The sequence below is a fragment of the Callithrix jacchus genome, chromosome 10 (assembly GCF_049354715.1).
Source record: "Callithrix jacchus isolate 240 chromosome 10, calJac240_pri, whole genome shotgun sequence".
Taxonomy (NCBI): domain Eukaryota; kingdom Metazoa; phylum Chordata; class Mammalia; order Primates; family Cebidae; genus Callithrix; species Callithrix jacchus.
In genome coordinates this window covers 71,611,919-71,635,020 of record NC_133511.1, presented here as the reverse complement: position 1 = coordinate 71,635,020, position 23,102 = coordinate 71,611,919, and the positions used below count along the sequence as shown (strand labels likewise).

The 23,102-nt window shown below is 41.1% G+C and overlaps 2 protein-coding genes and 1 pseudogene across 2 annotated transcripts; all 3 read left to right on the top strand.

Annotated features, from left to right (window-relative positions):
• The first annotated feature begins 1,340 nt into the window (after positions 1-1,340).
• Positions 1,341-2,182, top strand: LOC144577915 (RB1-inducible coiled-coil protein 1 pseudogene; annotated as a pseudogene).
• A 7,997-nt stretch (positions 2,183-10,179) lies between these two features.
• Positions 10,180-11,935, top strand: LOC100396328 (olfactory receptor 52L1-like). The gene is given in 1 exon segment (XM_009007581.6): positions 10,180-11,935. A coding segment is annotated over 1 exon segment (990 nt). The 5' UTR covers positions 10,180-10,247; the 3' UTR covers positions 11,238-11,935.
• Positions 11,936-19,191: 7,256 nt separating this feature from the next.
• LOC100395971 (olfactory receptor 56A5) lies at positions 19,192-20,196 on the top strand. The gene has a single exon (XM_002754926.4). It carries the CDS (start codon positions 19,192-19,194, stop codon positions 20,131-20,133), a length of 942 nt encoding a protein of 313 aa, XP_002754972.3. The 3' UTR covers positions 20,134-20,196.
• The last annotated feature ends 2,906 nt before the right edge of the window (positions 20,197-23,102 follow it).

Genomic DNA, 23,102 nt, shown 5'->3' with positions numbered 1-23,102 from the left:
ATGTTGAGTGGTGTTCTCACTATAAAAAGATTGCCATGTCAGGTAGTGCTTATGCTAATTACCTATAGTTAACTATTCCACACTACATATATACTATAAAACAGCATGTTATACACAGTAAACACGTGAAATTTAATCTGTCAATTAAAAACATAATAAAAGAAAACTCTAAAGGAACCTTGATGGGTAGTATTGAAAAAGAAAATGAAAACCGTAATTTTGAGCTGACCCAGAAATTGAACCAAATAAAGAAGTTCCTGAATCCAATCCAACTCAAGAGTCATGGTGCCATGTGACCCATACCAAGATTAAAGTTATATCCTAAGGAAAATAAAAGGAGGAGTGTTTAGTTTCCCATAATCTCCCATAACTCTAGACCTCTGCTGTTAAATACAGTTGTTAATAGCCATATGTGGCTATTGAGCTCTTGAGATAGGGCCAGTCCAAATTACAATATGCTGTAAGAGTAAAGTGCACATCTGATTTTGAAGACTTAGTACAAAAAGAAGAGTGAAGAATACAAAATAGCTATTTCACACTTTAAAATGCTGATTACATGTTAAAGTGGTCATCAGCAAAGCCTGAGTCCTGTCCTCTCGCTCTCCTCCCCAGACATGGGGAGCTACACCGCTCGCTCCACCTTCTCCACCAACTACTGGTCCCTGGGCTGTGTCCAGCTGCCCATCTACTGTGCCCAGCTGGTCAGCAGTGCGGGTATGCAGGCCTGGGCGCTCAGGTTCCCCCATCTCTGTGTTCTGCTCCACCAGCTTCCAGGGTGGCTTGGGGTCTGGGGGCCTAGCCCCGGGGATGGCCAAGGGTCTGGCAGGAATGAGACACATCCAGAACGAGAAGGAGATCATCTAAAGCCTGAATGACTGCCTGGCTTCCTACCTGGACAGAGTGAGGAGCCTGGAGACCGAGAACCAGAGGCTGGAGAGCAAAATCGGGGAGCACCTGGAGAAGAAGGGACCCCAGGTCAGACTGGAGCTATTACTTCAAGACCACCTGAGGGCTCAGATCTTCGGAAATACTGTGGACGATGCCTGTGTTGTTCTGAAGATAGACAATGCTCATCTCATGGCTGATGACTTTAGAGTCAAGTATGAGACAGAGCTGGCCATGCACCAGTCTGTGGAGAGCAACATCTATGGGTTCCACAAGGTCATTGGTGACACCAGTGTCACTCGGCTGCAGATAGAGACAGAGATTGAAGCTCTCAAGAAGGAGCTGCTCTTCATGAAGAACCATGAAGAGGAATTAAAAGGCTTACAAGCCCAGATTGCCAGCTCGGGATTGATCATGCAGGTAGATGCTCAAAATCTCAGGACCTCACTGAGATCATGGCAGACATCTGGGAGCAATACAATGAGCTGACTCAGAAGAACCCAGAGGAGCTTGACAAATACTGGTCTCAGCAGATTGAGGAGAGCACCACAGAGGTCGCCTTGCTGTCCACAGAGGTCGGAGCTGCTGAGATAATGTTCACAGAGCTGAGACATATAGTCCAGTCTTTGAAGACAGACCTGGAGTCTATAAGAAATATTCATATGTTGTCTGAAGAAAAACAGCGGATAATGCTGTTAGAACGAACATTGCAACTGAAGGAAGAAGAAAATAAACGGTTAAATCAAAGACTGATGTCTCAGAGCATGTCTTCAGTATCCTCAAGGCATTCTGAAAAGATAGCTATTAGAGATTTTCAGGTGGGAGATTTGGTACTCATCATCCTAGACGAATGCCATGACAATTATGTGTTATTTACTGTTAGTCCTACTTTATATTTTCTACATTCAGAGTCTCTGCCTGCCCTGGATCTCAAACCAGGTGAGGGTGCTTCAGGTACATCTAGAAGACCCTGGGTACTTGGAAAAGTAATGGAAAAGGAATACTGTCAAGCCAAAAAGGCACAAAACAGATTTAAAGTTCCTTTGGGGACAAAGTTTTATAGAGTGAAAGCTGTATCGTGGAATAAGAAAGTATAATTTATGGACAAAATTAGTACATTCTGTGACGTTTTTTCTGATTTGTCCTGAAGTGCTCATTCATCACTCCGCAAACAGCAGGCCACCTTTTTATGCAAAAGTCAGCGTGACAATATACTTCATTGGTGTACATCATTTACTTTTTAACTGGCTTCACTTTAGGAATAATAAATTTATCAAAATCCTTGGCTGAAAAAAAAAAAAAAAAGAAATCTGAAGGCCAACTTGTACAACAGCCAGGGGGAGGTAGAGGCCTGCTACACCCTGTAGATGGAGCTGTTCAACGGGATCTTGCTGCATCTGGAGTTGGAGCTGGCACAGACCTGAGCAGAGGGGCAGCACGAGGCCTAGGAGTAGGAGACCCTGCTGAACATCAAGGTCAAACTGGAGGCTGAGATTGCCACCTACCGCCGCCTGCTGGAACACGGCGAGAACTTCAATCTTGGTGTTGCCTTGGACAACAGCAACTCCATGCAAACCATCCAGAAGACTACCACCTGCTGGATAGTGGATGGCAAAGTGCTGCCTGAGACCAGCACCACCAAAGCTCTGAGACATTAAGTCAGCAGAAGCAGGATACCCTTAAGGGAGCAGGTGGACAATAAAAAATACAGAGGTAAAAAATATATTGGTTACATGTTAAAGTGATAATATTTTAGATATGCTGAGTAAAATAACATATTATTAAATTCAATTTTACATGTTTTCTTTTACTTTTTAAAGATGGCTACTAGAAATTTTAAATGACATATGGTTTGCATTATATTAATATTTCTCTTATAGTCACTATAGGGTTGCTATAGAGTATAGGGTAAGTTACAACGTATTAGGCAAAATGGAAGGGCCAATTGGTTTCTTCCAACCTATAAATATACTTTCATATATTTACACTTACTTCTCACTGAGAGAAACAAGTTTCCATTTTCTCAGAAAAGAGAGGGAGGCTGAGTCTAGGAGGGTCCAACATTCATTAGGACAACTGCCACTGTTGATGAAAAAAATGGGTGAGGGTGGGCTTCCTCAGACTGTTAAAAAAAGGAGCATCATCTTTCTAGAGATGGCTGCATTTGCCTTTTTTTTTTTTTTTTGCATTGGTGCAATATCGGCTCACTGCAACCTCTGCCTCCCTTGTTCAAGCAATAATCCTGCCTCAGCCTTCTGAGTAGCTGGGATGACAGGCATGCAACACCATGCCCAGCTAATTTTTGTATTTTTAGGAGAGACAGGGTTTTGCCATGTTGGCCAGGATGGTCTCTATCTCTTGACCTCATGATCTGCCTGCCTCGGCCTCCCAAAGTGCTGGGATTACAGGCATAAACCACCGCGACCAGCCCTGCATTTGCTTTTCAACAGAGCTTCCACCATCTACAGTTGACCTCTTCTCGTCAGTTCTCATAGAATGATATTTTGTTAATGAGATTTTAATCATGTCTCAATCCTCTGCTTAAAATTCTTCATGGTGGGCCATGGCCTTTTAACGTGGTCTAAAAGACCCAGCATGCTCAGGTTCCTGCTTAAGCTCTAGGCTCAGCTCCTGAGTACCACAATTGCAAATTTTAACAATCCTTTCAGGTCTTTGAAAATACCAGAGTCCTTTTGCTCCTGCTTCATAGGCTTGTGTCCCCAGCCTATCCCCACACCTCCCTTCACTTTTAACCAATTCTTATAGGCACTAACTAGAATAGGGAGGGCTTTCTTGAACTCCCCAGATTTGGGAGGTCCTATGTACTTAATATATCTCATCCCATGACTAGTGAAAATCATTTTATCATATAGCTATTTATGAACATTTAAGAGACTATTTGGAATTGGTAGACACCTAATCTACCAATCTACTTATTTGTTCCCAAGGAGAATGTGGCCACTAAGTAGAGTGGGAAGCTTTGCTCTCCCTAGTGGAGAAGCTCTGTTACTTCAATGGGAAGCTCTGTTACTGAGTGACAGGAATGGGACCAAGGAAAGGATGTGCTTGGTTATGGAAAAATAAGATAGAGAAGGCCTCAGTCCATCTCATTGGGAACTTCTGCGGATAGACTGTTGGAGAAGCCCTATTTGTTCACATGTACCATGCCAATGGGATTGAGGCCCTTGAGTTTGTCACAATCCTGCAGAGGAGAGGAAAAATTCTTAATTCACCTGAGGCAGGCAGCGTTTGTCTTTTTTTCGGAAACAGACTCTGAAGCAGAAATTTGCATGCAGGGAGTTTGTTGAGAAACATACAGGAGAACAATAATTGTCAGGGAGTGAGAGGAGCAAAATGGGGCAGAAGAAGAAATTAAACTATGATCTAGTTGTCTCAGATGCCTCAGCTAACCCAGTGGGACCTCTTGAGCTAGGATAACTCTGCAGTGTTGTTTAAGATTGAAGGAAGGGGCCAGGACTTTGTATTCTTGTATCAGCAGTCGTTGGTTGTGAACTGCACTGGAGAAGGAAAAGTAACCTTGGGTGAAGCCTCTGTCTTTGGCCAAAGGGGATTGACTTAGCTATGAACTTCCAGCAGCCAACACTCCTAGCATCTGAAAGAATGAGCACATTGAACCACAGAATCCACTAAAGAATTTACTAGGTTTGCGATTGTTCTGTGAGAATGAAAAGCCTGAGCTCACAGAGCATGTGAAATTTTCCAGCCTATAACATGAGGTTTCCTAGCATGCTGTCAGGATGTGCAGGCTTAGGGGTAATGACCAACACTGAACAGACATGGGCCACCTGGTTACATGCCAGAGCCACTCCCTGCTTGGCCTCTCTGCCCAGTCACCCATCTCTGTGGGCTGTATACTTAGCTCTGTGGCTTTTCAGCCAATCTGAGGGCTAACTTAGGCTTTGTCCAGGTTGTGTATGAGACCTCTGGGACCTGCCAATTGGTAATAACATCCTGCTTGCCCAGTGGTGCTCACAGTCACCATCGCTGCCTTGGGAGAGTATCAAGTATAAACTTTCCTTTCAGGTGAAGATGACAGAAACAGTGACAAGTTGGTGCACAGGAATTCAGCAATGGAAAATGAGGCAAGCTTTTGGCTTATGGCTGGGGGACGACTATTGCCAGTGAGTTCTGTCCTTCTTATAGCGCTTGTGACAGGGGTTATTTCTTGGCTTATCTAGTGTGGCTCTTCCGATACCTCTGGTCTAACACTTCTTAGTAGTCTTAATTTTATTTCCCTCCGAGTTAGATTAGTTGTTCTCTCCAAGCCTGACTCCTCAAACAAACTGTCTATTCCTGGCTTTTACGATTTAGATACTAGTGGGCAGGGAGGCTCTTTTATGAAATGTGACCTGTCTCTCTCTCCTTAATCTCCTTCTTAACAGTAGCCTGGACTCTATGAGAGTGGGGGAAAGGAGGAGAAAAGAATATAGATGAAAAGTGATTAGGGTAGGGCTGAGAGTTAACCTGTGAACATACAGATACCTCCCAATCTCTTTAAGCCTTCATGGTCAGCCTGAGGCATTCACAGGGCCATTTGGCATGTTCCTAGCTGGCATCCTCACCATACATATTGTGTGTGTAGATACAGCTGATTTTCTACATTTACCCAAGTTTTGCCCGAGCTAGTAATCATGTTTCATATCTTTGGAAAACTTTAGCTGCACAGACCTCGAGGGATGTGTTTGATGTCCTCTTTGACATTTGTGCAGCCCTTCTGAACAGAAAATCCTCTTCATCATTGTTACCCATAAGCTAGGGCAGAGGGTTGTTGTGGAGATTGAACTGGACACTTAGGGAGTTCCTGGGGCTGAGCAGGGAGGGTTATAATGGAACCTTCTTGAGTTTTCCAGAAAATTCTTCACGAAAATTCCCAGACCTTCCTGAGTCTGGGAATTTTCTCCCTTTCCTAGTTCTCTCTGTGTTTCTGAGTCTCGCTTCAGGCTGACCCAAGACTTTAAAGGGCACACCCTCAAAGACAGCCCAGAGACCAGAACAGTGCCCTGTGCCAGGCTTATTTTATCATCCATGTTGTGAGCTCTGCCTCTTAGTGCTCGAGTTCTGTACCTTCCTCTTTATTAGGTCATTATCATGGACCCATTGTTTCTGTGCCCTCCCTCCCCTACTGTTTCTGTAAGTTCTTGCCTCTTCTTTTTTTTCCCCATGATCATGGAGCCCAGGCCACTGTTAAGAAGGAGATTGAAGAGAGAGGGCCAGATCATACCCAATAGATGAAGCCTCTCTGCCTGCTACAGGCAGTGCAGAGTGATTATGGGGGACCAAAGGAACCCTCTTATTTCTGAACACATCTAGGATTTCACCATTTTCTTTCATGGGAGAGATTCAGCAGGGCTCTTTCTGTCATGAAGCACCCAGAGCATCACTTAAAATGAGGAATATTGGGGCTCAATCAGTAACCCCTCAAATGACATGCCTCTGTTTGCTACATGATTCCTATCCTCAAATTTAGCCTCTGCCTTATCACCTTCCTGTGATTCTCAGTCTTTTAAGACTCTAATACACTTATTTGTTTTTTAATTGAATCCTATGAGTGTTTCATCCAATGTTACTGATTACTGATTAGATTCCAGGTGCTTCTGGAGCTCACCCTGGGGCTGCTGAAATAAGTAATGCAGAGTTGCTGCTCTTCAAAGACTGACATGCTGGCTGGTTTAGAGTGTGAGGTCATTAATGCAGGGACAAAGTGGTAAAGGCATTACAATAGGAAAGAAAAGGAGATGTGTAGTAGTACCTTACAGAATTTGAGCGCAACTTCACAAAAGATAGGTTGCTTGGATTGAATTAGATGAATACGTACCTAGCTGAACAACATCAACTCTTTAGTAATTGTCCTCTGCTTTGCGACTGAAGAACTAAATACAGCTTTGTCTTTGGTTTCCTGAAAATAAAGTCTTTCTGCTTTTCCTCTAAGAATCATAGAGGGACCTCCTGTTTACTTTAATAACAATTAATTAGAATTTATTTAAAAAGTTCAAAGGCTTTAAGAGTAGTAGTTTTGGTTACATGGATGAATTGCACAGTGATGAAGTCTGGGCTTTTCGTGTACCCATCACCTGAATAGTGTACATTATACTCAATAGGTGATTTTTTATCCCTTACCCACTTCCCACCCTCCCCTACTCTGAGTTAAAAATTAAACTAAAATAAGTAAAAATAAAAAGTTACCATTTACTAAGCGGTTGTAGACTTTTACTCTAGGCTTACAAGTCATCCAACAAAAGTAGAAGCAGGTAATACTCAGGCACATGTGTCTCTGCTTCTCTGCTTCACCCTCTGTGGTTTGGTTTTAATCTCACCGCTCTTCCCTCACTGCTTCTATTCAAGTCTTGAGTGCCTTCCACAAATGCACAGCTGTTCTCTGACTTCTTAGCTAAAAAATGAGAAATGGGCTGAAGCTTAAAACAGAAGTGGGTAGGTTAAAAAAAGAGAATGAACTTTCTGTGTGGAATGTTAAGCACTGAGGGTGAATTTTTGTAAGATTATGAGATTTCCCCTGGAGGTCTCAATAAAAATGTCATTGTTATTTCAAGTTGATTCTGGAAAAAAAAGCAAAAACAAAAACAAAGAAGCCTGGGAAATATGTCCCCATGTGGCATTTCAGATGTTATAGCTATCATATTCAGAGTTTTGGGTCAATGTAATAGTCATTACTAATTTGTACAAAAAGCACTCTGAGTGATCTATGGATGCATTGCCCACAAGAACGAAGTCATTCTTGACTTTTTAATCCTTATATGTACATGTGCACCCCCAACCCAAAAGAGAAACATACAGTTATTTCAGACTGATCCGTCCTGTAAGACAAACATAAAGACATACACATATCCGGTTTCAAGTTTTTTGTTTTAGTATTTCAAGGGTGAATCCCATGGATAAGGTTAAACACAGCATCTTGATACTTCATGTTAACACGAGGATGTCAAAGACACTGAATCATTACAACATCACGATGAGAGGTAAACATATCAAAAGTTTGAAACAGAGAAGCAGAGTTATGGAGACAAAGAAGAAAAGAAAGAAGCCTGCGATCTAATACTCAGTCCTTTTCTATTTTCAATATTAAAATAATTATAACTAATTTGTAGACTAATATACATAACATGACAATGTACATTACTTAATTAATATTTACAATAAACCTGTAAGATTGACGTTATTTATAAAATCAGAAAATCAGGACAGAGAGAGTTTTAGTATCCTGCCAAGGCTTTATTCCTAGAATATGAAATGGACAAAATTTAAACCAACTTTGTCTTTCTCTAGTACTTGTATTTATCCCAGTACATTGTGAAATGTTGACCATGCTATCTTATAATTATAAAGTATAATAAGATATGTTTTTTAAATAAAACAGACCATTAAGACACTGATAGAATTTCTAGAGATAAGTCAGAAAGTTACAGATGAACAAAGGAAGATTGTAAAGTGCTCTGAACATAATCAGTATTCATCTAACACAGGTAATGAGTCCTTTCGAGTGGCGACAGTGGACTGAATCTTGAAGAACCAATTCAGATAAAGAAAATTGAAGACAGACTACACAAAAGTCATAGGTAAGCTTGGTGTATACGCCTAACTTCAAGAATGCTGGGATGGTTAGTAAACATATATGTAGAAATATATTAACTGTAAGACAAAAGTAATAAACAAAAGATAACTTTTGATAACCTTTTATGCTGTGATATAGCTAGCCTAGAGTTAGAACCTATACAATGCCATTTTATAAAGGACAAAACTGTTTCCATTCTCCTCACAATGACTGCTAACCTTGGCTTCTGTAAACTGCTGAGTTTACAGGTAAAGCTGCATGCCTTCTCTTATCTGTAACTATCAGAATTGCTAGCCTTTGTTTACCGGTACTGACCAGAGTAAGCACCCCCAGATAATTCCATCCTGGCGCCAAGCAACTGAAAAATCTGTGGACCCCATACCTGTCCAAATAATGTATAAACTAATGTTTATCTTAACTTCTGTAAACCTCTTAAGTGGCAATCGGAATGACAAAAGTCTCCTGGCCCTTGGAATGTCCAGAGCACCCCTCAACCTCATCTCAGCCTATGAGGTGATTGACAGCTTTCATTCCCATCTCCACTCCTCACCCCCACTCCCAAGGTGGTTTTGCGGGCATAAAAAGGTCTTGTCACCCTTCTTTCTCTGACACAGGTTGGAGAGACGTGAGTCCTCCGTGGTCGCTGGCAATAAACCTGCAGTTTGGCATACTTTTGTCTTGGTGTTGACTTTCTGTGCTCGGTCTGATACAACAATGCCATACTCAAAATATGATTTTATTCCATGCCATAAATTCCCTGAAGAATTTTAACCTTAGGAGTTATATATATACATCTGCATTTTAGAGGAACCCTGTGATTCAGGGTTGAGAGTGAATTGGAAGGCAAATAAACAAGGGCAAAAGCAGAGAGATGCTGTGAAATAGTCCAGTTTAGTGACGCTGGGTATGAACTAAGGTAGTGACATTGGGGGTTGAGAAGTAGAAGTGGACATAAAGCGGGGTTAAAAATGAAGTCAACACAAATTAGTGAATGGATAAAAGGGATGAGAGATTATGAATAAAGATAGCTGCCAAGTTCTTAGATTGGGTTATGTAGGTAGATAGGGATGTGATTCAAAATTAATGCCAAAAAGTAAGTAGACCAAACTTGAAAAAAGTGGGTGAGTTAATCCAATGTTGAATATGTTGAGGATGTGGTATAGATATACACAAAGCAAATGGAAAAATTAATTTATATTTCAGAAAGATATTTGAGTAAAGAAGCATACATTTGGAAGAAATAAAAACATATAAACAGTTAAAACCATGAGAATAGATTAAATCAATTCAGAGATAATGGACAGAGAGGGATGAAAGGAGAGCATGGATCCCTGGAATCAATGACATAATGAGATAGAGAAAATGGTGGGACTGAGGCAACAGGAGGAATAGCTCTAGAGTTACATGTCATGGAAACTGAGAAACACTAATTTCAAAAACAATAGATTGATTTTTCAGTGCTCAGTAATGCCAAGAGGGTGATAAAAATAACTCTTTGAAAAAGACAGTTCCAAAATATAAACAACTGAATAGTAGAGTTTAAGCATCTCTCCAAAAAGTAGCTTATGTTTACTCTTATCTCTAAACAAAACAGCCTGTATTAATTCAGACGAGTGTCTGTCTCACCTGTACAACAATTATCTCCAGCAAAGGAGATTTTCTTCCCTGCATCTAAATTTATTCCCTTTGGTTGCAGTTGAAGCCACTTTATTCTTCTCATGAAGATGGTTGCCACATTTGGGCAATGTGATGACATCCCAGGAATGCAGAAATCATGACTTTGGTTTCTTTTTCCTCTTTCTTCTCCAAGCCATTGATAATGACCCTTAGCAATTCCAGTTGGAGGCCACCCCAGCCTTCTTTTTTCCTGGTAGGGATTCCGGGTTTAGAGGAAAGCCAGCACTGGATCGCACTGCCCATGGGCATCCTTTACCTCCTCGCTCTAGTGGGCAATGCTACCATTCTCTTCATCATCTGGATGGACCCCTCCTTGCACCGACCTATGTACCTCTTCCTGTCCATGCTAGCTGCCATCGACCTGGTTCTGGCCTCCTCCACTGCACCCAAAGCCCTTGCAGTGCTCCTGGTTCACGCCCATGAGATTGGGTACACTGTCTGCCTGATCTAGATGTTCTTCATCCATGCATTCTCCTCCATGGAGTCGGGGGTACTTGTGGCCATGGCTCTGGATCACTATGTAGCCATCTGTCACCCCTTGCACCATTCCATGATCCTGCATCCAGGGGTCATAGGACGCATTGGAATGGCGGTGCTGGTGCGGGGATTACTACTCCTCATCCCCTTCCCCATTCTGTTGCAAAAACTTATCTTCTGCCAGGCCACTGTCATAGGCCATGCCTATTGTGAACATATGGCTGTTGTGAAACTTGCCTGCTCAGAAACCACGGTGAACCGAGCTTATGGACTGACTGTGGCCTTGCTTGTGGTTGGGCTGGATGTCCTGGCCATTGGTGTTTCCTATGCCCACATCCTCCAGGCAGTGCTGAAGGTACCAGGGAGTGAGGCCCGACTTAAGGCCTTTGGCACATGTGGATCTCATGTTTGTGTGATTCTCATCTTCTATGTCCCTGGAATTTTCTCCTTCCTCACTCACCACTTTGGCCATCACATACCCCATCACGTTCATGTTCTTTTGGCCACATTGTATCTTCTTGTGCCACCTGCACTCAACCCTCTTGTCTATGGGGTGAAGACTCAGCAGATCTGTCAGCGAGTGCTCAGGATGTTTACCCAAAAGAATTAATCTGAACATATTCTCATAGTTTTCTCCAGAGGCAAATTCTGGGGACACACGTCTAGGAGCCTATGACTGGTGTAGATACATGAATATAGACCATTTTGCAGCAAGTAGTCCTTTAGTCTTACTAGTGCCATACTAAAAAACACCCACAGATACTTGGCTTTTTGGGATGTACCTGGATACCTGGATTTGTGACTATTTTTGCCATTTTTTCTTTTGCTCTTGATTTCAACATTTCTCTGCTCCATGTGTCAGTAGGACTTGGGGATAGGAGAAATAGATGATAGTTCTGGATTTGTCATCTTTCTTGCCTTTGCCCATTGATAGGCTGTGCAACATTGTCTGTAACTGTAAAGTCCCACTCTTTGTTGGTTTTAGGTTTAGAGTGTCTTCAAAACCTCTAAGTTAGTGCTGGGAGCCCCATATCATTGGCTTCTGTGTACTAATAGGGTCTCTTTATAGCAGCTGAGAAGGCTGGTGTAAGAAAACATCATTTATTGAAATTTGGGTATTACTTATATAAAACAAATGTAAGTGGAGAAGTGACTGTAATAGTTTCTAGTAATAATGAAATGTAATTTCTGTTTTCAAGGAAGAAATATATATATGTGTCTAGTAAATTTATTTTAAGAGATATCTCTTTGTGTTTTTAACTTGTTTACATTTGTGCTAAGGATAAAGAAGGAGTAAGACCAAGTACTGCGCATATGTTTGTTTTGTAAATATTCATTAAAAAAAAAAGTAACCATATGAGGCAATTTGATTTGAAAAGTAGATTCCAAGCACAGTTATCCAGCCATCTGATGGCCATTGCAAAATCTCATAAATGAAACCTTAGTGGAATATAAAATACAAAACAGTGAATGGTTGTTTTCCATGTTTCTCTCTAAAAACCAGGTCACAAGCTTTTATGCAGGTTAGGCTATCGTGTTTAATACAAAAGAGAGAGTTTACTACCATCCTTACATACCCATGAGGCAGATAATGAAACAGATTAGAACATGTTTTGTACTTTTGAAACACAATAACCCCATCCATTGCATTCATTGCTCCCATCAGTCTCTGCCCAATCGTATTAGTGACCCTTCTTCCCATATGGAAAAGCAAGCAAAGGAGAGAAGAAACCAGAGAGAAGTATTCACGCCCATGTGGCCCCCTTGTGGTGAGAGGAAGAATAGCCTTCCTCTCTGGAAGTACAAAGTGTGGAAATGAAGTTCTTTTTGTTTTTTGAGACGGAGTTTCGCTCTTGTTACCCAGGCTGGAGTGCAATGGCACGATCTCGGCTCACCGCAACCTCCGCCTCCCGGGTTCGGGCAATTCTCCTGCCTCAGCCTCCCGAGTAGCTGGGATTACAGGCGCGTGCCACCATGCCCAGCTAATATTTTTTTTGTATTTTTAGTAGAGACAGGGTTTCACCATGTTGACCAGGATGGTCTCGATCTGTTGACCTCGTGATCCACCCGCCTCGGCCTCCCAAAGTGCTGGGATTACAGGCTTGAGCCACTGCGCCCAGCCCTGAAGTTCTTCTCTAATAGGCAGTAGGAGGGAGCCTTCTCATCCTTTGGGTGAGGGAACTTAGGACTTATTGATAATGTCACATGGGGGCTTGGAAAGCCATGGGAGCAGGGGCCAGGGATTTTTTTTTTTTTTTTTTTTTTGTGTGTGTGTGCAGGGTCATATTCTCTTACCAATACAGAATTAAATTGGAAAATAAGATAGCATAGAAAGAGCAAAGTAATTGGAAACTAGACTAAATACATATAAATAACCCATGGATCAAGTAAGAAATCACAGAGGAAGTTAGAAAATATCTCAAACTGATTGAAAAGTATCTATAGCAAAAGTTGCGAGATGCAGCCAGAGAGAAAACAGAGGAAAACTTATACCTTAAATGCCTATATTAGAAAAGAGAAAAGATATAAAATCAATGATCTAAGTTAACAACTTAATAATTTACAAGAGGAACAATAAATTAAGTCAGAGATAAACAAGAGTAAGGTATTTATAAGGACGAGGGCAGAATAGAGAAGAGCCAATATGGCTGACTAGACACAGCCATGAAGAGTTTCTCCCACCAAGAGACAGAACCATCAAGAAGACTGACATACTCTTAGCAGATCTTTGGAAGGAAAGAATTGAGAGCAGACTGAGGGAGGACACAGGCCCTGGGCTGAAGGAGGAGGAAGCTGAAAACCCTGCATGGGGTTTCTAAGCACCAGGACTCATTTCTAGCCTTGAGTGGCTCCTGGGGAAGGGATGAGTTATATAGACATGATGTGGGCCATTCTTCATGGACCTCTGGAATCCTAGCTGCAGGGGACCCCACAACCTCCATGAACATTTGAGCTATCAGGGACAACTGTTTGGATATGTGGAAGGAACAGGACTCCAACCCATTTGGAGCCCAGAAGGTTTGGCATGGGACTGGCTGCAGTGGAGCACAGTCAGACACACCCAACCCCACGGCTTGCCGTGCCCCTCTAGGTGTCTTTAACCTTGTTGACTGTTGAAATTGTATGGAACAGGGATATCTTACCTGTGGGACCAGGCAAGTCTGATCTGAGTGCTTCCCTGTCTGCCAGTCTCTCTCAGGGTCCCAGCATGGCTGCACATGCTTGTGTCACAGCCTCAGTTGCCAAATCAGGGAGCTTCCCAGTAACAACTGCCATAGCTCCTTCACCAACAGACTCCACCTAATTGTCAGCTTTGGCAGAAGCCCCCCCACCACTGGCATGCACCCACCTGCAGCCTGCCCCCACTGCTTTGCTAGAGTCATGTAGACATTGACACCCCACCATCACCAATATACACATGTACACAAACCTCAATGTCACCACCCTGCCACTGCCAATGCACACGTATGCGTGGACCCCACCATGCTGTTACACTACCACTCTCATTGCACTGCCACTGCTACCATAAGTTCTTTTGCTGTTTTTTTCTCATCTGTATTGGCTGATGTTCCTTTAATCTTTGAATTTCTCCTTAGGATGAGGCTTTTCGCTTTTTTATGCTTTGGTGTCCCTGAGGGTTTCACTGTGCTATAATTTGGATTCAGTCAACTGGCTTCATTTCTGGATATTTTCAGGGGGCCAAGACTCAGCTCAGCACTCCTGGGTTGTGTGCTCAATCCTGAGGGGCTGGGACCAGGCCTATGACTTTGTTCTCTTGACCCTCTAAGTTAAGCACCTGCTACACTGGAGGAGTCAAGGCATTCTCTGTCCCCTGGCAATAACAGTCCAATGGAGGGTGCTGGCAAAAGTGCTTCATCAGGGAAGTGGCAGGGAAGTCCTCACTTGGATGTGTGTTCAGGCAGTGTCAAGGCAGCACATGTGCTGGCAGTGGCAGAGTGGTGGTATGGTGGCAGTGACAGTGTAATGACAGTGTTGAATGTAGAATAAGCAAATGTTTAAGGGGGTGGTCTGTGTGGTCAAGCAGATAGACACAGAATTGAATTCTCTCCCATAGTTAAATCCTGTTCTCTGCTAGGTGCGGTGGCTCATGCCTATAACCCCAGCACTTTGGGAGGCTGAGGCAGGCGGATCACTTGAGGTCAGGAGTTTGAGACCAGCCTGGCCAACACTGTAAAACCCCGTCTCTACTAGAAATACCAAAATTAGCTGGGTGTGGTGGTAGACGCCTGTATTCCCAGCTACTAGGGAAGTTGAGGCAGGAGAATTGTTTGAACCTGGAAGGCAGAGGTTGCAGAGAGCCAAGATTGGGTCACAGCACTGTAGCTTAGTTCTCATGGGAACTTTTAACTTAGCTGCCATGTCCCAGTATCCCAAACTACTGCTCCCAGCTGGCTTGGAGAAGGGGATGGGACAGTGTGAGGAACTGACAGTAGATTATAAAACCTGCTAGATTCAGAAGCATTCTCAGCTCTGGTAACTGGATGAAGGCAGCTGATTCCTCAAGCAGGACTTAATCTGTTGTATCCTCTGTAAGTTTCATGGATAAGGGAGGGGAACAATGCTGTGTTGGGCCAGGAGACCCTGGGTCACCAGAGGACTCAACAGGAGACTTTCTCCTCATGCTTATATTGGCCCCCATGAAAAAAGAAGGAAAAGTCTATGAGTTCTGATACTGGATGCATGAGGACTTAGGATCCTAGTTTCCTGCTGGAAGGCTCTTCTATAGTCTCAGCAATCTCATATTATTGCATACAAGGGATCCCATGTGTTCTGTGGCTGAGAACTTTGTGCATGTGTGCCCAGAGATAGCAATCTAGGGATTTAAAACAGGAAAAGAAGGGTTCTGGGACAGCATTTTGAGTTTAATATGACACAGGGCACCCAGGTCCTTGAGGCTCGGGGCAAGAGCTGGTGAGGAAATGTGCTCACTGCCTTCTCCAGACACATTCCAGTGTTAATGGGAAGGAAAGCTTCCTCTGATTATTAGACATGATTTATAGCAGCAGAAACAGACTTCCCTGTGATTTTTTTTCTAATAGCCCTAGTTTTTTCTTCTTCCCCTTGAAGGTCAGTCATATATTTTGGAAGGCTTCACTAAGTTAAAATATCTACACTTTCTTAAATGCTTCTTATAATGAGTTTTTAGTATCTTCTTTATCCTGGGTACTTTTTTTCTGTGTGGTACAGTTTCAGAAGTGGTCCCTAAATCAAGATGAATTAAATTGGACACAATATTCAAAGCATATTTGAACAAAAGCAAAGCAGAATAAAAGTTAACCATCTCTCTCTGATCACTGTTACTTCTGTTAGTGCTGTGTTCCTTTGTAATAGTTATTAACAGAATATATCAAAAGTTTGACTCATATTTATGTCTGTAACTCCACCTGATGGTATGTTCAGGTATCTAACCACTTTTTCTCTACTACTATTCCTTTTCATCTGTCCTCTCGTATTCTTTATACTAAGTATAGTCTTCTTAGCAAAAGCCAGGTAGCAGAAGATGAATTTGATCAGAACAATTATCTGCAATGTGAGAAAGGAATGAGGACTTGAAGAGGATGAATTGGAATCTAGGAATTGTGAAGCATGGTCGTAGATAGGGACTACACATAAGAGGTGAGAAAAAGCATAAGTTAAGCAAGTGATCTCTCAGAGACAGTGGACTGCAGAAAAGAGAATGAGCAGGGGGTGAGAAATAAGAATGTATCAGGGTGACGGGATATATTCTGCCGTGGTGGACTGCAAGATCTCTAAGGCATTCTTTTACATTTGAGGGAACTACCAGGTAGTTGGTGGTGCTGTATGTATGAAGGCAAATGACTTAGTAGGTCAGTGGGGTGAATCGGGGTATCCCTCCCATCGAGCGCCAGGCTTTTGGGGCCAGAGAGCACTAACATTGAATGCCTTGTTTAAGATTACCCACGCTTCCACACAAGCTTAGTGTTGTCACTGTCCCTACCTCTGGCCCACAGCTCACTCAGCTCTATTATCTTGAGCTTCTTCCTGTGGCTTGCCTAGATTTTCCCATCAGTTCTCTTGATTTCTTTGGTTAATATTTTCCTTTTTTTCTTATTTTAGTCAAAATAAAAATCAAACATTTACCCCACAAGCATTTATTAAGAATTTATTAAGTTCTGGATATCGTAAAAACAGTATCAGATAAAAGATAGAAAATGCGTCCTATGTACTTCAGAGATTTTACAGTGGATTGGGGAAGGAGAGTAGAGAAAGTTAGGCAGTGGTGTGTTTTGTACAGTATTTAAATGAAAATAGTAGTTATCTCTCCAGGGCTGTTGCTTTATCTTTTTTTCCTCTTTTTAATCATCCATATTTTTCTTCCTAGACTTTTGCCCCTCAGTTTAAATGTATTCACATTGCTTTTTGTAAAAAAAAAAAATCTATGCATTGATACATGCTGTTCTACCTGTGCATTTAGTTTTCCCTCCATGTGAAGCTGTTTGTTAAAGATCTCTGATGAGGTGATCAGTCCTCCCTGTGTCCATTCACTCCAGTCCTGCTGGCTCCCTGTCCTCCCGCATTCTATTTCTCTCTTCACACGAAACTGTTTGCTAGGATCACCAATGATTACCTAATTGCTGAAGGCAATGGGTAATCTCTTTCTCATATAGCTGAAATTCTTCATGTGAGCATGTCTGTCCACTCCATTTCATTTTCAATTATGTCTCTGTTCATTCCTTTCTGGTCTTCTTGCAGCATCTTTACCTCTTCTGGTCCTAAGATTAAGGGTAAGCATTTCTTAGGGTTCTACTTTATGTTTTTTTGTCTTTAATCTATATATTCTCCGTAATTATATCTATTTAAAGTCCTGTGGTTTGAACTATATGTTGTGTGTTGATGATTTCCAGTTCCTTAACTTTCAAATGAATTTAAACTACTTTCTCTAACATTTCATTTCATATATATTTTGATAGCTTACAGAGCCAATAAACTCAACACGTCAAAGTTGGATCCATAATCTCTGCCTCCACAACATATATCAAATCTTTTCAAAGCCTATTTCTTGTTTTGTGAAACTTACTTAGTAATTCGAGACAGAACAGACAGTGCAGTCTTAGAATTCTATCTTCTCTTCTTTTATGCAACTAGTGTAATCGCTGTATTTATATCACTATCATTGTATTTATACCTCTCAAATATGCCCCTTTTCCTCATCCTCACAGCCATCCCAGAGCTATTTGTTCATACACTGATCACTTCTCAATTGGACTACTGAATCAACAGTCATTCGCCCATTTTTAGATGTCCGTTGCCTTCATTGGGCCTTTCAAAGTTTGGGTGTGAAATAGGAAGAAGAAAGAGATTAGTATATTTCTCCAAAAAATGAAATCATGATCTTTATCCAAATGAGGATGTGGGATAGATAAAGAAAGTAATTAAGATATGAGAGATTTGAACATTTTGAATACCCATGGGAAATATTTAGAAGAGGATGAATGCATAGGAATTTGGCTGGATAATTCATAAGCCAGGGTTCCTAAGGTTAGTTGAATCAAAATGTGAGGTCAAGGATTGCCATTCAGAGGAAGGATAGATCCTTGATTCTGCTGGTGCAACGAGGAAAGCAAGGATGTAGACGTTGATGAGTTTATGAGTCTATCATGGGAAGTAGAGGACTTGTATCTGATGTTTCTGCTGTCTTTATGAAGCAGTTAGAGAGGTTATCTGAGAGAAGGGGAGATTTCGTATTTGAAAAGAATAGAAAATATAAAAAATTGCTTGAAGTGGATAAAGGAATGAATTAACCAGAGAAGGTTATTGTCATGAATATGTGTACTAAATTCTCATTTCAGATGAGTGGTTTTGAATTTTCATGAAAACAGCATAAGCTTCGAGCACAACTTTCTACAGGAACACTGAGTTGCACTGGTGCAGGCTTGGATTAAGTATGTCCAGGATGGGTTGTGCCACAGGACAACATGTCGGAGTGATAGGGAGATTGGGAGTTCCTCTATACATTAGTCAATATCTACTTTTATTTTCTTCTAGTTTATAATAGGATTGGGAATATATCATACATATTTTCCATCTGAAATGTCCTTTGATGTATAATAAAAAGAGAGGAATACTTATTTTCCCCCATCTAATAAATTATGCATTACTTACTGAAAGGACCCTATAATTAAATTATTTTATGCCATATTTATTAATTCTAGATTATAAATGGGTATTTCTAGCCTGTGGGATCTATAATTATTCAATTTGTTTTGTCACTATCATTTGGAATTTTTTGTAGTTTACTGTTTGTTTCAATGAGGTAATTTCTATCATTTTTCTTCGAAACCTTTAGTCTGTTTTATTTGCTTTTCTAAATTAACTTCAGAAATAATTTACTAAGCATTCTACTATTTACATTAATATTTACTAAACATTGCCTTCATTTGGGATTGGTCATCTGTATCTCATACATCTTATAAATTAGAAAGTGTTAGCAAATGTTTTAATATCTTTGTTTTCTATTTCTAATTCCTATGTCTTATCAAACACAATTTCAGGTGAAATTTTCTCAGCTGAGGATTTATTTCATGACTTTACCCAGCAACCACTCCACTTCCCCAGTCTCTGAGTTCTTCCTCATTTGTTTCCCCAATTTCCAGAGCTGGCAGCACTGGCTGTCCCTGCCCCTCAGCCTCCTCTTCCTCCTGGCCATGGTGGCCAACGCCACTCTCCTGATCACCATCTATTTGGAGGCCTCTCTGCAGCAGCCCTTGTACTACCTGCTCAGCCTCCTCTCTCTGCTGGACATTGTGCTCTGTCTCACTGTTATCCCTAAGGTCCTGGCCATCTTCTGGTTCAACTTCAGGTCGATCAGCTTCCCTGCCTGCTTCCTCCAGATGTTCATCATGAACAGTTTTCTGACCATGGAGTCCTGCATGTTCATGGTCATGGCCTATGACCGCTATGTGGCCATCTGTAAGCCCCTACAGTACTCATCTATCATCACTGATCAATTTGTGGCTAGGGCTGCCATCTTTGTTGTGGCCAGGAATGGCCTTCTTACTATGCCTATCCCCATACTTTCTTCTCAACTCCGATACTGTGCAGGACACATTATCAAGAACTGCATCTGTACTAATGTGTCTGTTTCCAAACTCTCTTGTGATGACACCACCTTGAATCAGTGCTACCAGTTTGTTATAGGTTGGACTCTTCTGGGCTCTGACCTCATCCTCATTGTTCTCTCTTATTTTTTTATCTTGAAAACTGTGCTAAGGATTAAGGCTAAGGGAGCTATGGCCAAAACTCTAGGTACTTGTGGTTCCCACTTCATTCTTATCCTTTTCTTCACCACAGTCCTGCTGGTTCTGGTCATCACTAACCTGGCCAGGAAGAGAATTCCTCCTGATGTCCCCATCCTGCTCAACATCCTGCACCACCTCATTCCCCCAGCTCTGAACCCCATTGTTTATGGTGTGAGAACCAAGGAGATCAAGCAGGGAATCCAGAACCTGCTGAGGAGGTTGTAAGAAATAAAATGAATGAGACCTGATCTTGAAAACAGAAATAGATAATGGGAAATAATTATTATGCTGCATAGAAAATTTGAATTGTTACTGTAAGAATAAGTTTAGATTTGGCTTTCCTCAGTGTTTCAATTGATTATACAGATATCCACTTCTTGGCTCCAGCTTCTTGTACTGACTGGAATCTTAGTGTTTTGACATTCTAGAATTATTTGGAAGCTTTTCCTGATAAACCACACACCAACAAATTAGTTAACCTGGAAGAAATAGAAAAATTTTTGGACACATAAAGCCTACAGAATTGAATAACGAAGAAATAGAAACTCTTAATAATGAGTAATGAGATAAAAGTAGTGGTAGAAATTTCTCACTAAAGAAAAACACAGAATCTGATGACTTTACTGCTAAATTCTCCCAAATTTTTTTAAAAAGAACTAATATCAATTCTTCTTAAATTATTTTAAAAAATTGAAGAGGAGAAAATACTTCAAAATTCATCATAAGAGGCCAGCATTACAAGGATACCAACACCAGATGAGAACACGCACACACAAAGAAAACTACAGGCCAATATCTCTGATGAAAATGGATGCAGGAGTTTTCAAAAAGATTAACAAACTGAATTCAACAATACATTAAAAGAGTATTTACCACAATCAAGTAAGATTCAATACAGAGATGCAAGAATAAATGCAAACCAACATATGCAAATCAATTAAATGTAATATATCCCATTAACAGAATGAAGAACAAAAATCTTCAAATCATTTCTCTATGTGGAAAAATCATTTGACAATATTTAATCTCCTTTTATAATAAAAACTTAATAAATTAGGTACAGAAGAAGTTTACCTCAACACAATAAACGTTATATTCACAGCTAACATATTCAACAAGGAAAATTAGAAGCTTTTCTCTGAGATCTGGAACAAGACGAGGATGCCCACTTTCACCGCTTCTCTTTTTTTATTTTATTTTATTTTTATTTTTTATTGCATTTTAGGTTTTGGGGTACATGTGCAGAGCATGCAATACAGTTGCATGGGTACACACATGGCAGTGTGTTTTGTTTGCTTTCTCCCCTTCACCCACATTTGGCATTTCTCCCCAGGCTATCCCTCCCCACCTCCCCCTCCCACTGGCCCTCCCCCTTTCCCCCCAATAGACCCCAGTGTTTAGTACTCCCCTCTCTGTGTCCATGTGTTCTCATTTTTCATCACCCGCCTATGAGTGAGAATATGCGGTGTTTCATTTTCTGTTCTTGTGTCAGTTTGCTGAGAATGATGTTCTCCAGATTCATCCCCTTCTCTTTACTAATACTGAAGTCCTAGCATGAGCACTTAGGCAAAAGAAAAATAAAAGGCATGCAAATTAGAAAGGTAGAAGTTAAATTGTCCCTATTTGCAAACAACATAATTGGTGTTGAAATGTCAACACCACCCAAAGTTATGTACAGATTCAATGCAGTCGCTTTCAAAATACCCCAATGACAATCATCACAGAAATAGAAAACACAATTCTAAAATTAATATGTAATGTGTGGAAAATATAAGTTTTCACCAGCATAATCTGAGTTTCCTCATTTTATGAATAACAGCACTTTGATTTACAGAGACAGCTTACTCATGCGTTATTGTATATTATAAAAATCTCACTATTAAACTTTTCATATAAAATACACTTTATTAAAATAATATAGCAAAAATAGTTTCAAATAGTCATATCTATGTGTGTGTAAATGATGTAAAGAACAACTTTTTATTTTTTATTGCATTTTAGGTTTTGGAGTACATGTGCAGAACATGCAAGACATTTGCATAGGTACACACATGGCAGTGTGTTTTGCTGCCTTCCTCCCCTTCACCCACATTGGCATTTCTCCCCAGGCTATCCCTCCCCAGCTCCCCCCCCCGCACTGTCCTTTCCCTCTACCCCCCAATAGACCCCAGTGTTTGGTACTCCCTTCCCTGTGTCCATGTGTTCTCATTTTTCATCACCCACCTATGAGTGAGAATATGCAGTATTTCATTTTCTGTTCTTGTGTCAGTTTGCTGATAATGATGTTCTCCAGATTCATCCATGTCCCTACAAATGACACGAACTCATCATTTTTGATGGCTGCATAATATTCCATGGTGTATATGTGCCACATTTTCCCAATCCAGTCTATCCTCGATGGGCATTTGGGTTGGTTACAGGTCTTTGCTAATGTAAACAGTGCTGCAATGAACATTCGTATGCATGTGTCCTTATAGTAGTACGATTTATAGTCCTTTGGATATATACCCAATAATGGGATTGCTGGGTCAATTGGAATTTCTATTTCTAAGGTCTTGAGGAATTGCCTCACTGTCTTCCACAATGGTTGAACTAGTTTATACTCCCACCAACAGTGTAAAAGTGTTCCTATTTCTCCACATCTTCTCCAGCATCTGTTGTCTCCAGATTTTTTAATGATCGCCATTCTAACTGGCGTGAGATGGTATCTCAATGCGGTTTTGATTTGCGTCTCTCTAATGACCAGTGATGATGAGCATTTTTTCATATGACTGTTGGCCTCATATATGTCTTCTTTCGTAAAGTGTCTGTTCATATCCTTTGCCCATTTTTGAATGGGCTTGTTTGTTTTTTTCCTGTAAATCTGTTTGAGTTCTTCGTAAATTCTGGATATCAGCCCTTTGTCAGATGGGTAGACTGTAAAAAGTTTTTCCCATTCCATTGGTTGCCTGTTCACTCTAGTGACTGTTTCTTTTGCCGTGCAGAAGCTGTGGAGTTTGATTAGGACCTATTTGTCTATTTTGGCTTTTGTGGCCAATGCTTTTGGTGTTTTGGTCATGAAGTCCTTGCCTACTCCTATGTCCTGAATGGTATTGCCTAGATTTTCCTCTAGGATTTTTATGGTGCCAGGTCTTATGTTTAAGTCTTTAATCCATCTGGAGTTAATTTTAGTGTAAGGTGTCAGGAAGGGGTCC